The sequence below is a fragment of the Triturus cristatus genome, chromosome 8 (genome assembly GCF_964204655.1).
Source record: "Triturus cristatus chromosome 8, aTriCri1.1, whole genome shotgun sequence".
Taxonomy (NCBI): Eukaryota; Metazoa; Chordata; class Amphibia; order Caudata; family Salamandridae; genus Triturus; species Triturus cristatus.
Window position 1 is genome coordinate 1,006,668,354 of NC_140591.1, and position 13,821 is coordinate 1,006,682,174.

A 13,821-nucleotide genomic window follows, 5' to 3' on the forward strand; every position below is an offset into this window, starting at 1 on the left:
ATACAGTTCAGATAAGGCAATAGCATTTGCATACTCCTATAATGTACAACCTACGTAATTTGCCTAAATGTACCTAGCCTAGATATGTAAGTGTAGCATGTATATGTTCATATATGTATGTAAATAGCCAAGAATCCCCTAGGGAAGCAACAACCCCCTCACCTGATGGTATAGAACACGGGTACTCATAGTACGGACCGCGGGCTGCCAGCGGCCCGGCAAGCCTTTCTTGGCGGCCCGTGAACCTTGCAGACATCGTACCGGTGTTTATTTTTTTTTTACATTGTCAGCAAACACAGACTGTGCTCTGTGGGGGGCCGGGCGATTCAAGTGATAGTCCGAGTGGAGCTGCAGGGGCGCTAAGAAGAGGTGAAATACAACAACGCCTCGTTATCATGCATATGGTCTCTTAAAGACCTGTGAAGTACTCGGGTGGGGCTGTGTGTGCGCCCGGGAAGGGAAGCTGGCTCAGCTGCCACACAAGCGGGGGTGAGGTGACAAAGAATGACAGAGGACAGCAGGGTGTGAGAGTCTGGTGAGGTGACAGAGGGTGACAGAGGGCAGTAGGGAGAGACAGAAACAGACAGAGACAGATAGAGATAGGGACAGAGACAGACAGAGACAGGGACAGACTGACAGAGACAGAGACAGATAGAGGCAGAGATGGATAGAGGTAGAGGCAGACACAGAGACAGACAGCGATAGAGACAGAGAGAGAGACAAAGATAGAGGCAGGGACATATAGAGGCAGAGACAGACAGATAGATAGAGGCAGAAACAGTCAGAGATAGAGACAAACAGAGACAGAGAAAGATAGAGGCAGAGTCAGGGACGGGGCAGACAGATAGAGGCAGAGACAGATAGAGACAGACAGAGACGGAAAGGGAGACAGAGGGAGGGAGACAGATAGAGACAGGGGCAGACAGAGCTAGATAGAGGCAGAGACAGGGACAGACAGTCAGAGAAAGATAGAGGCAGAAACAGACAGAGATAGAGACAGACAGAGATAGAGACAGAGCCAGAGACAGGTACAGACAGAGACAGATAGAGGCAGAGACAGGGACGGGGCAGACAGAGACAGACACGGAGAGGGAGACAGAGGGAGGGAGACAGAGACAGGGACAAACAGAGACAGGGACAGACAGAGACAGATAGAGGCAGGGACAGACAGATAGAGGCTGAGACAGACAGAGAGATGGAGAGGGAGACGGGAAGGGAGACAGGGAGTGGGAGGGAGGGAGAGGGAGGGAGGGAGACAGAGGGTGACAGAGGGAGGGACACAGAGAGGGAGGTACACAGAGAGGGAGGGACACAGAGAGAGAGGGAGACAAAGAGAGGGAGACAGAGGGAGGGAGGCAGAGGGAGACAGAGGGAGGGAGTCAGGGGGGAGACAGAGGGAGGGAGAGGGAGACAGACAGAGGGACACAGAGGGAGGGAGAGGGAGACAGACAGAGGGAGACAGACAGAGGGAGAGAGGCAGAGGGAGGAAGGCAGAGGGAGGGAGACAGAGGGAGACAGACAGAGGGAGGGAGACAGAGAGGGAGACGGATATAGAGGGGGACAGAGAGAGAGGGAGAAAGAGAGAGAGGGAGACCGAGAGAGGGAGAAAGAGAGAGAGGGAGACAGATAGAAGGAGACAGATAGAGGGAGACAGATGGAGGGAGACAGATGGAGGGAGACAGAGGGAGGGAGAGAGAGGGAGGGAGACAGAGAGAGGGAGGGAGACAGAGAGAGGGAGGGAGACAGAGAGAGGGAGAGAGAGATAGAGAGAGGGAGAGAGAGATAGAGGGAGAGGGAGAGGGAGAGAGAGTGAGAGAGAGAGAGAGAGAGAGAGAGAGAGAGAGAGAGAGAGAGAGAGAGAGAGAGAGAGAGAGAGAGAGAGAGAGAGAGAGAGAGAGAGAGAGAGAGAGAGAGATGTGTATGCTGGGTCCGGTGGCTCAGTGGACGAAGGCGTCCGCTGCAGGGGCCTGTGTTCCACCTCATAGTCACAGTTTTTTTTTGTTGCTCTAGCCCCGCCCCCTCCCCCAATGACCCCGCCCCCACGGTGCGGCCCTCGGCCACAAACCACACTGTAAATTTGGCCCCCGAGAGAAAGTTTGAGAGTACCCATGGTATAGAATGAAGGACCCCGTCTCTGTTCTTAGGATGACACCCCGCATGGGATGTCAGACCGCTGCGTGTCGAAGATTCAGCATGCAGCACCCCGTGTCAGCTTGGAAGGAATTCTCCTCTAATTTTCAGGGGGGAATAAGGGTCTTATATACTAGAGTGGTCACTCCAGGGTTTCTTCTAGAATCAATATGTTTTAAAAACAATCATAAATGTTTTGAAAACAATCATAAACGTTTTTCCAAACAAATTTGATCATGCTAATGATGACAAAAAAGTGGTGACCCTTATACAGAATAATTATACAGTGCCTGAGTTTATGTGCATCAGGTACAGGGATTATGGTAAACTACTAAGAGCCTGGTGTCGAAGAGACAGGAGCAAGCTACTAGGTAAAAGGTCACCTGTTCAGAACTGTTAGTGTCGTGTGGTTTGGAAAATACATGAACACGGGGGTATACATGTCAGTACTATCCTAAAGGACATGACAGAACTTTAGATCCTGCCAATTTCAATGTTCATCACTTGCCTCTTCACACATCCAGTACAGCATACATACACCACTAACCCTCATTCTCTCACCTACTGGTCACTCTAAGACAGGCCTTACATTGCACTGTACCAGGAAGCACCCATTCATACATTAAAAATGTCATGGGCTTAATATTACATTCCAGCATCTTAGACTATTTATAAAGGAAACTATTTAGCAGCTAGACAGAAAATGATATTTTCTAATTGATTTACTGTGTCGAGAGGAATGTAAACTAAGAGTTCTATTCATAAGGCATTTTGGAGTAAATAGAGCAGTACTCCAGCAGTAATATTTTACATACTCCTACATGCCTTTTTGAATTGCCCCCAAAACATCTAAATGGCAAAATAAAAACTGGAATATTTAGCAAATATTCATGTACAATTAGTACAAATAGAAAGGATTATGCCCATTTTCTGTTTTTACTAATAAGTACAAGACTATTTCCGGGACAATACACAGTGGCATGTAAGAGTATGTTATAGAGTACTCCTGTAGTAATACTTCCCATACTCATAAATGCTTTTGTGAATCAGCCTCACTTTGATTATGTCAAAACATTTTACCACAAATTGTTCACCTCCTTCCTACAGAGAGATAGTCAGCATATATGGTAAAATATATTGGTTTTCTTTTTGATTGGTCAGGGGATCCTGACACAGCAATCACACTCATCAAAATACGTTAGCAACCACAGCTGTATCGTTTGAAACAGAAGTCTTGAAACTGTGGGGGGCCCCACCTGGGGCTCCCTGGCTGTTTTTCTAGGGGGCGCAAATGTTTCAGCAAGTATTTATAAATAAAGATGGTCTGAAAGAGCAACTTCTTTATTTGTTGCGTTCCCAGTCTGCCTTCATTTATAAGCAGCAACTGAAGTGCAAAGAAGTATGGAAACTTTGATCTTGACTGCCATCAAGATGTAGTCAATGACTGTGGTGGCGGGGTCAAAGAAGTGGCTTAGGAGAACAAAATAATCTGTGATTACTGTGTCATTTTTTTCATTTTGGATATCTGCATATAAAACAACGCACTCACCTTAAATAAAACATAAATTCACGTTTAACTAATCAGTAGGAAATACACTCTTTTATTCACGTTTAACTAACCAGGAGGAAATACACTCTTTTATGTTTTGAAACATCTATTGGTTAATGCAATCACAGGCGATGTGTGTGTTTGGGCAGAGAGTCATAGAAATTAATGATGTTTGGCGCAGTGGGGAACAGTGACTTGTGGACCTATAGGGTTATAAGCCTCTAGCCTGTAACAGCCTGTAACAGCAAGCATTGTTAATACGCAAGTAATTTTTTTTAAATAATATCACACACAGTATATTTTAGGCTGATGTAAAAATGATTTAGTGTTTAAGATAAAGCAAGTGCCTTAAATAAATTCTCAGTCTGTACTAAGTACATTTTTATAAGTGTCAAATAAAAAGGTTGCACTTCAGAACTCTGCTGTTTTTTCCCAGTTTTATATAGTGGGAACTCAGTGGGAACTCAGTCCAAGGGCATTTTGGGGGCTTTACATGAGCATCAGATTGCATTATACAAGGTCAGAATGTTTTGTGGCACACAGAGATTAAGTGATTTGCCCAGAAGCATAGTTCCAAAGTTGCCAGTTCTGGCCATTAGGCCACATCCCCTCCCTTACCATACCTCTCAAAAAGAATAAATATTTATTACCCTGAAGCTTCAAGTGACTTCATTGATTAAAGCTTATACTGGCTCCCAATCACACTTTTCATTTGGTGATAAACCAATTACACTGATTTACATACAGGAAGCAGGCCCTCTAGTGAGCAGGCCTGTTTCCACTTAAGCTCTCTGTTCCTCCTAGCTTCTCAGTGTAAGGCTGTGAGTATCATTGGTGCTGCAGGTGCAGTGGTGCCAGGTTCCAGGACTGTGAGGGACCAACTAAATCACAATTATGGCTGTTTTACTATCCTTCCTTGTGTATATTAGGGCCCAGTGCTCCCTTGCTGTACCACTGTTGCTTTGGGCCTCAGAGTAATGGCCCCGGGGAGCCAAAAATTGAAGCAGAAGAAACACCTTAGTTTGGCCTTCTTAGAGATGGTGGGGATGGGAATTGGGCAAGATGAGAGATCAGGTTTTAAACAATGAGCAGAGGAGAAAGCAAAGCAGCAGCTATCATTAGTGAAGCAGGTGCAGTGCACTGGAGCCCAGGGAAGTGAGGGACCCAATACACCACAATGACTGTCTTACTTTACAAAAGGGTCATGGGGGTTCATTTTCCTTGCTATCATTGGGACAGAGGGGACCTTAACTGCGAAAAGGGGGCAACATGTGGGAACTCATTTTTTTAAAAGGACAGAGAGCCTATTTCAAGATTGGAGTGATGGCCAGCTACGGTGGGGAATGGATAGAAGAGGCAGAGGAGAAAGTCTGCTACTTAGTGCTGCCACTATCATTAGTGCAGTTGTATTGGGCCCCATGAGTGTGAGGGACTTACAACAGCCCAGATATGGGTAGAAGTGTTTTTAGTCGATTTCTGTTTTTGTTTGATGCATTAGCTATTTTATAAATCTCACATTTTGAGAGGATTACGCGCTACATAAATAGTACCCCTGAATTGATCTCATTAGCCCCACTTGCTGCACTCTTTCTTGTCCCTCCCACTACCCCAATCCTTGCTATTAAGTTTTGGATGGCAAGCCTGACTTCTAAATATTTTGCTTAGAGGGGCTTAGAGCAAAAAGGTTTGATCATCTCTGTTTTAAAGGGACAAAGTGACTAATTTAGAGGGTGTCAATTGGGTACCGAATGGCTATTCTGCCACTCTTGCATTTTCCCCATGGACTGAAGGTTACAGGGATGGGCTTAGAACTGGGTGGGATGCACGGCCCAAAGGTGAAACCCACATGACCTCTTTTACTCATTGCCTCCTCAGCCTTAGCTGCAAAGTTTTCATATTGCTTATGTGTGACATTGCTATGGTTTCAGTGTGTGTATGAGTGACTGGGTCTGAACTTGGGTGGCGAAGTGAGCTGAAGAACGATGATGGATTTAACCCAGATCTATTAGTGAATGGGGGGAGTAAGTGAAAAGATTCATCCCTCCATCCATCAGCTTATTGTGTTTTCCTTGATTGCCCTAAGTTGGTAGGGTATGCCCAGATGTGGGTCCCATACTCACTTTGCCACTGGATTCAAGCTAGCCTGGCTGATGAGGGGTGTAACTCCTAAATTGGTCCCACAATGCTTGTGTCCATTCCAGGGAAAACATGGATTGGCAGTTCGGGCTGGACTGTTCCCATGAGGAGCAGGGTCAAGACTGATTTGGATATGGCTGGGTCTGAACTGGGGTAGCGAAGTGAGCTAAAGAACAATGATGGACTTAACCCAGATCAAAAAGTGACTGGGTGTGAGTGTCGGAAAAGTTTCAGCGCTCCGTCCATCATCTTATCGTGTTTGCCATGAGTAACATTTTACTGCCAAAGGTGTGACACTTTCAGTGATACTTTCTCAGAGGTCAATCAAAGCAGTGTCTAGTGTTTAGGTGCCACTCAGTGAGTTTTCTGTTATTGCATCTAGACATACCACACAACAATGAACATACAACAAAGACAATCCAGGTCTGTTGGCATTTCCTATCCTTGTTAGCAGTATCAACATGTGGTTGAAGCTGCTCAGGGTCTGTCACACTGCTGGCAGGCTCTGGTCTCTCTCTTCTGTCACTGAAGTCAGGGGCGCCCTCTTCCTCCGAAGAGTCCTGGCAGGTGAGGGCAGGCTGACCAGCGCTAGCGCTTTTAATGTGTGATCAAGTTGGCTGCGCAAACCGCCGGACTGGGCTGCAGGGCACCCCCCAAACATATGTGACCTGGGGGCAGGTGAGGGCTTCAGATCTGGCCCTGACTGAAATGTGGGGGGTGCAGTGGGCCGGCTGGAGAAAAGGGAATGAGTGGAAGCTCCTAGTGGTGGTGAAAACATCCTGCACCGCACCCACTGCCCGCCAGCATGCGCTCACCTCCATACAGCACTGTGAAGGTTGCATGCTTTGCCTGTCAGGACAGGTGTGGCAGCAGGAAAAAGATAAAGACCTGCTTCTGTCCATAGGCCAATCACTGTCTGTGGTGTGTGGTCACTGGTGCCTGAATACAACAGGACCAGATCCACGTGAGGCGGGGTCAAGATAGAATTGGGCCGTTTATTATGCTTTTCTCACTCTGCTGTATCACTAGATGATTTCTTTTTAAAACATATTTTATTTGTGTCACTAGATGATTATATGGACAAGAGAGGCCGCATTGCACAAAACACAAAAGCCACATGTGATTACTCACTAAAGTGTAACAACTTGTGACACTTTGTAGCTATTGCTCACCCCTCCCAACCTTTCTGAATGATCTGGGCAGCCAGCATTAGCACAGCCAGAGCAAGCCAAATACAAGGTCACTGCTTTTGTTATGCAGCTCGTTGAGTGCCTTGCGATGGTCCCAGAGGAGTTGTAATGCATGACTAATGCATTTTAGTGCAGTGATGGGGACACCAACACTAAAAGGTGTTAGTCTAACCCCTTGATGTGTGGTACTCTGCAGGGCTGCTCAGACCTTCCATGTATCTCAGGTTAATGCTTGACTAGCTGCTCCAGTCCAGGTTTTTTATTTGCATTATGGGACTTTCAGTCTTGTTTCTTCCACTATAAAAACAGAACTACATGTCCCAGAAAGCAAAGAAGAAAAATCTTAACGAAGCATGTCAAGCATGGATTGGGAAACTTGGCAACTATGCCTTAAGCAGAGTGGGGTGGTTTGTACATTGTTACCAGGATTCATTTTGGTTTCCAGTCTGGCTGTGGTGTCATGGAATTAAGCCCGAAAAATGTGCTTAGTAAATCACAACCACCTCCCAAATATATGCTTGTGGTGACTTCACACGTACTGCGTTGCTGTGCTCCCAAAGGGGCAGATTTACAATAAACTAATACAGAGCGGTGCAGAAAGTAATTTTGCTGTGCTGCACTGCGTTAGTTTGGAAGCACAGGGATGCAACATATTTAAACAATATGTTGCATCTCTGTACTTCCCCCTGCACTGGCGCACAAACTGCTACCATGCACCGACGCAGGCACCTTGCACCATGGTGCAAGGATGCCTGCGTAACGGGGATGATTGTTTATGTGCAGGAAGCGTTTCCTTCCTGCACATAAACAATCACAAATGGTGGTTTACAACTTCTATGTGTGCTGCATTAGCACACATAGAACTTGAAATACGTCATTGATTTAAAGGATTATTTATGTACAGGAAGGGACACCTTCCTGTACATAAACAATCACCAGAGTGCAGCACGCATTGAAAGAGGAAAACAACCGAGGAGAAATTAATACATTTCTCCTTGATGAATACATTTCTCCTTGTTGTGCTGAGGCGTAGCATTCAGACGCATCTCCAGATTTACGATTTCTTGTAAATCTGGAAATGTGTCTGGTTCCATGGGTGTTGCGCGGAACACCCACAGCAACACCCATGGAACACCCCTTTCACGCAAAGTGCTGCGTGTAAAAGGTGCCGTATTTACAAGGACAGGAAAAGCCACGCAGGGTGGCTTTTCCTGTTCTTGTAAATATGGGGCAGGTGTCACAAAATGTGACGCATTGACAGCACAAGGGGCTTGTAAATCTTCAAAGCAAACACAAGGAGATGATGGAGGGAGCGCTGAAACTTTTCAGACACTCACCCCCAGTCACAGATCTGGGTTGAATCCATCATCGTTCTTCAACTCACTTCGTCACCCCAGTTCAGACACAGCTATATGCAAATCAGTCTTGATCCTGTGCCTCATGGAAACAGTCCAGCCCGAACTGCCAAGTCATGTCTTCCCTGGACCGGAAACAAGCATCCTGGGACCGGTTTCGAGCTAACAGCCCTCATCAGTCAGGCTAGCTTGAATCCAGTGGCAAAGTGAGCAAGGGACCCACGTCTGGACATGCCCTGCCAACTTAAGGCGAACAAAGCAAACACAAGGAGATGATGGACGGAGCACTGAAACTTTTCAGACACTCACCCCCAGTCACAGATCTGGATTAAAGCCATCATCGTTCTTTAGCTCACTTTGCCACCCCAGTTCAGACATAGCTATATGCAAATCAGTCTTGACCCTGTGACTCATGGGAACAGTGCAGCCCAAACTGCCAAGCCATGTCTTCCCTGGATCGGAAACAAGCATCCTGGGACCGGTTTCGGGCTAACAGCCTGTGGTATCTTGGTTTAGGTACTATGTATCTTCCCCGCTTACCTGTCTTGCTGCTCAGCCAGTGTGGATGAATAGTGTAATGTTGGTATGTGTGATGTAATGATAGAATGTGGAGGATGCCTGGTGGATGGATGTCAGTTGAGAGTTTGAGCTGAGCAGCAAGGGAGCTGCTCCTGGTGGGGCTTTCTATATTCCTGTACTTAAGACCGGACTGTTCTGTAATCCTGTACTAAAGATCTAATAAACTTTCTTAATCATCATACTTCGGCTACATCTATACTTATTACATTTGGCGACGAGGATGGGATGTGTGACATTCTTTGTTTATTTGTATTGGATTCATTTATGGTTTTACTGTAAGTTTCAATTTTACAATGACCATGCTCTATGCCTGTATTATTCATTTGTTTGCGTTCCTTTAAGGGGGAAGGTGTGTGGTATCTTGGTTTAGGTGCTATGTATCTTCCCTGCCTGGATGATACATAGGAGGATGCCTGGTGGATGGATGTCAGTTGAGAGATTGGGCTGAGCAGCAAGGGAGCTGCTCCTGGTGGGGCTTTCTATATTCCTGTACTTAAGACCTGATTCTTCTGTAATCCTGTACTAAAGATCTAATAAACCTTCTTAATCATCATACTTCGGCTACATCTATACTTATTACACAGCCCTCATCAGCCAGGCTAGCTTGAATCCAGTGGCAAAGTGTTTTGCTTGTGTTTGCTTGTAAATCTTCTCCATAGTGTCTCCACACATGCAAAATGTCCTGCAAAGTGATAATAGAAAGTTGGACACTCTAACATTGCTTCGCCTCCAAATATGATTCACCTCCACTGAATTTAATGTGATCACCAGCCACAAGCCCACAACTTCACCACCTCTAAAACTCAATTATTTGACGGGTAATGAGTGGCAATTGAGTAAAATCAGAAAATAGGGTATGCCAGATGCCTGCTATTTGTCTTCTTTATTTAAATTTTACATTAATGCAAGACATTATTAGGAAATTCATACTGTCTTGTATTGTATTCTTTACATAGCTAAATAACCTAAATACGAAATATAAAAAAAGCAAACTCCTCGTTAGAAAACGTGGGTGAACATCAGAAAATGGCCTTTGCATTGGAAGTGAGAGCGAGACAGAATTCTAACACAACACCAAACTCCCATGGTTGGTGTGGGTTTCGTTGCAGCTACTTTTTACCTAATGCAAAAACAGTGAGGCGCGAGAGAATAGATTTGATAAACCGGGTCAGCGTTAGCCCAGCACATAACCGTCTTGGTACGGTCTTTCGTTTTCTCATAATTCATTTTTCGAGGATGCTGATTAAGCATAAATAAAGCATTGGCCGATTGATAACAAGCTACATACACCACAACGTCCTTTGAAGGATTTGTGTTCCATTCACTGTTGATGTCACAGAAGCTCAAAACATACCACCAATCAGAGAGCGTGGAATCCTCCTTCAGCGTTTGTGTTCCGGTTCATGCGTCGCTTGGCAACCAGACCACGCTGTAAACTTTTCTACCCGGCTCCGAGTAGCATTACCGACGGGGCATCTGAAAGCAGTCAGGTGCAGATAGCGAAGCCCGGGAGAAAGAGCGCACACCAGAAAACATAGCAGGGCATCAGCCGAAATCCTTGGTGGGCAACAGAGTCCCCGCGGATTTTGTTAAGCCACAACATGGAGACACGGGATGTGGCTGGTGTGAGGGTGCGCCCAGCTGTGCTGCGCTTCACGGACACTGCTGTGGGCGAGCGATACCAGGCATCCATAAGCGTCATCAACATCAGCAACGGAGGCCGCAGCATAGAGATACAGGGACCCGATAATCCACAGGTACAAAGCAGAGTCAACGCAGAGAGAGACAGTACTCAGTACACGCACCTGACGCAGATAGCGTCCACAGCAGACATACCTAGGTTTGCCAAATGGTACAATGCTTAACAGTTGTGGAACTTCATGTAATCCGTGAATTGTGTGAGATGTAGTCTTAATTTTCTTCAAGAGAACATGCACCCCTGTATTAGTATATACTTATATGTGAATGTACTTTGTCGGCTCTGGAGATCACCCTAGGACTTGTCTGCTTCTGCTTAGGGAGTTTTTTCTGTTCAATTGTAGAACATCTAAGACCGATTGTTTTGTATAAAAATATTACTTTTTTACTTTTATTTTAGAACCAAGAGAAATTAAGTTGCAGATAAGTACCAATTTAAGAATAGCAATACCTTTCAGGTGCAGAAAAGTGTGTTTGAAAAAGCAATGAAAATACTTTACTGTGATACTGAAAATACATTGTGGTGTCAAATCAGCAGTAGCAGTAACTTAGCAATGTAAAAGATAGACACTTAGGGGCATATTTACAAGCCCCTATCGCCACCGCAACGTCACGTGGCTTACAGCTGCCTTGTAAATAAAGCATCCTTTCACGCTCTACTTAGCCTGAAAGGGGAGGGCAATGGGTCTTGCGGTGGGTGTTCCACCGCAACACCCATTGATTTTGATGCTGCCCCCTATTTACAAGGGTGGCGAAAATAGGAGGCAGCTCCAAAATTAAGACCAGGGAAAACCTGGCCTTAAACAGGTGAAACAAGGAGAATTGCTTTACTTGTCCTTGTTTTTGCTGTTTCCATGTGTGTTGCATTGTGCAGCACACATAGAAACAGCAAATTTCCATTGATTGATTATGTGCATAAACAATGGGGAAAAAATGATGTTTTGCAACTTCTATGTGTGCTGCACTAAGTAGCACACATAGAAGTTTCAAAACGCTATGATTGATTGTTTATGTGCAGGAAGAGAGACCTTCTTGCACATAAACAATAATTCCCACCCACGCAGACACCCTTGCACTATGGTGAAAGGGTGCCCGCGTTGGCGCTAGGTAGCTGAACTCAGCACCAGCGCTAGGGGAAACACAGGGGTGCACCGCATTGTTGCGAATATGGCACATCCCTGCATTTTTAGAATGGAGAACCGTGGTGTTAGCAATGTTTGCTTAACGCCACGCTTCTCCATACTGTTGTAAATATGCCCCTAAGTGCAAGAAATGCAAAGCAGCGCTATGGGAGGAAAACAGTTATGTACATTTACAGGTAAGTACTCAACTTAAACATCCAGTCTTCCGGGGTTTAGACCAATGCTGGGCAAGGGTCAGATCATGGTAGGTACTGCACAAGCAGCAGCACTGGCGCGGCGGGTGCAGAGATAACTGGGCCCAGTGTTAGTCAGTGGGGACTAGGGGCTCCCACAAGAGGTGCTGGTTGCAGGTAAGTACCCGTGGTTTCAGGGCACAGGCCCTGGGGGTTTAGACAAGCACAAGGGGGGGCACAAGGCAGCACCAAAGCTATACCACCAGCAGCACAGGGGCAGCCGGGTGCAGGGCGCAAGCACAGCATTGGGCATCCAATGCAATCCTATGGAGATTCTTCTTTTTTGGACACAGGCTGCAGGTGTCGAACCTGAGGGTGCTGACAGAAAACCAGCGACAGCACTGGCAAGTTACAATGTTGGGGGTCACTGGGGCACTGCTGGTCAATCTCCCCAAAGCCCAGGGGCTGCGGGTGCAGGGGTGCCTCTAAACGTCAGATCTGTTCTTAGTGCTGTTCGCGGTTGGGGAGACTTTTCGGATTCACACTGCAGGTGCCATTGTGGAGGTCAGGTGAGGTGAGCTAACACTAGATTCACGTTCAGGATCACTGAGGAGACTTCACTGGACAGGTGAGCTACTCAGACTCGCGCCACGGGCATCGGGTTCTGAGTGAGCAGGACTCACCGTTCCAAATGGCACAGGATGGATGGAATGCAGAGCAAATCAAACATTCACCCCCAGTGAATAGATCTGGGTTAAATCCATTGTTCATTTGCTCACCATTCCACCCCAGTTTTGACCCATCCATATGCAAATCAGTCATGACCCTGTGCCTCATGGGAACAGTCCAGCCCGAACTGCTAATCCATGTCCTCCCTGGACCGTAAACAAGCATCCTGGGATCAGTTTCGAGGCATCACCCCTCATCAGTCAGGCTACCTTGAATCCAGTGACACAGTGAGCCAGGGACGAACCTCTGGGCATACCCGGCGCACTTAGGACGAGAAAGCAAAAGACACAGAGATGATGGATGGACTGCAGAGCAAATCAAACATTCACCCCCTGTCAACAGATCTGGGTTAAATCCATTGTTCTTTTGCTCACCATGCCACCCCAGTTTAGACCCAGCCATATGCAAATCAGTCATGACCCTGTGCCTCATGGGAACAGTTCAGCCCAAACTGGCAAGCCAGGTCCTCCCTGGACCAAAAACAAGCATCTGGGACCCGTTTAGGAGCATAACCCCTCATCAGCCAGGCTAGCTTGAATCCAGTGACACAGTGAGCCCGGGACCCACATCTGAGCATACCCGATGCACTTAGGGTGAGAAAGCAAAAGACACACAGATGATGTACCGAATGCAGAGCAAATCAAAGATTCACCCCCAGTCAAAAGACCTGGATTAAATACGTTGTTCTTTTGCTCATCATGCCACCCCATTTTAGACCCAGCCATGAAAGAAGCATTCTGGGAGCATTTTCGGGGCATCACCCCTCATCAGCCAGGTTAGCTTGTATCCAGTGACACGGTGAGCCCAGGACACACGTCTCTGCATTCTCAGCGCACTTAGGGCAAGAAAGCAAAGGAGACACAGATGATGGATGGAATGAAGAGCAAATTAAACATTCCCCCCACAGTCAATAGATCTGGGTTAAATCCATTGTTCTTTTGCTCACCATGCCACCGCAGTTTAGACCCAGCCATATGCAAATCAGTCATGACCCTGTGCCTCATGGGAACAGTCCAGCCCATAGCGCCAAGCCAGGTGCACTCTGGACCGGAAACAAACATCCTGGGATTAGTTTCCGGGCATCACCTCTCATCAGCCAGGCTAGCTAGAATCCAGTGACAGAATGAGCCAGGGACCAAC

At 46.5% G+C, this 13,821-nt stretch overlaps 1 protein-coding gene across 1 annotated transcript in view; it reads left to right on the top strand.

Moving 5' to 3' along the window:
- The first annotated feature begins 10,378 nt into the window (after positions 1 to 10,378).
- CFAP47 (cilia and flagella associated protein 47) overlaps positions 10,379 to 13,821 on the top strand; it is a 2,697,962-nt gene continuing 2,694,519 nt past the window's right edge. The window contains exon 1 of the mRNA XM_085622577.1: positions 10,379 to 10,696. Coding sequence (XP_085478703.1) covers positions 10,541 to 10,696 — 156 coding nt within the window. The 5' untranslated portion in view covers positions 10,379 to 10,540. The remainder of the gene's footprint in view (positions 10,697 to 13,821) is intronic.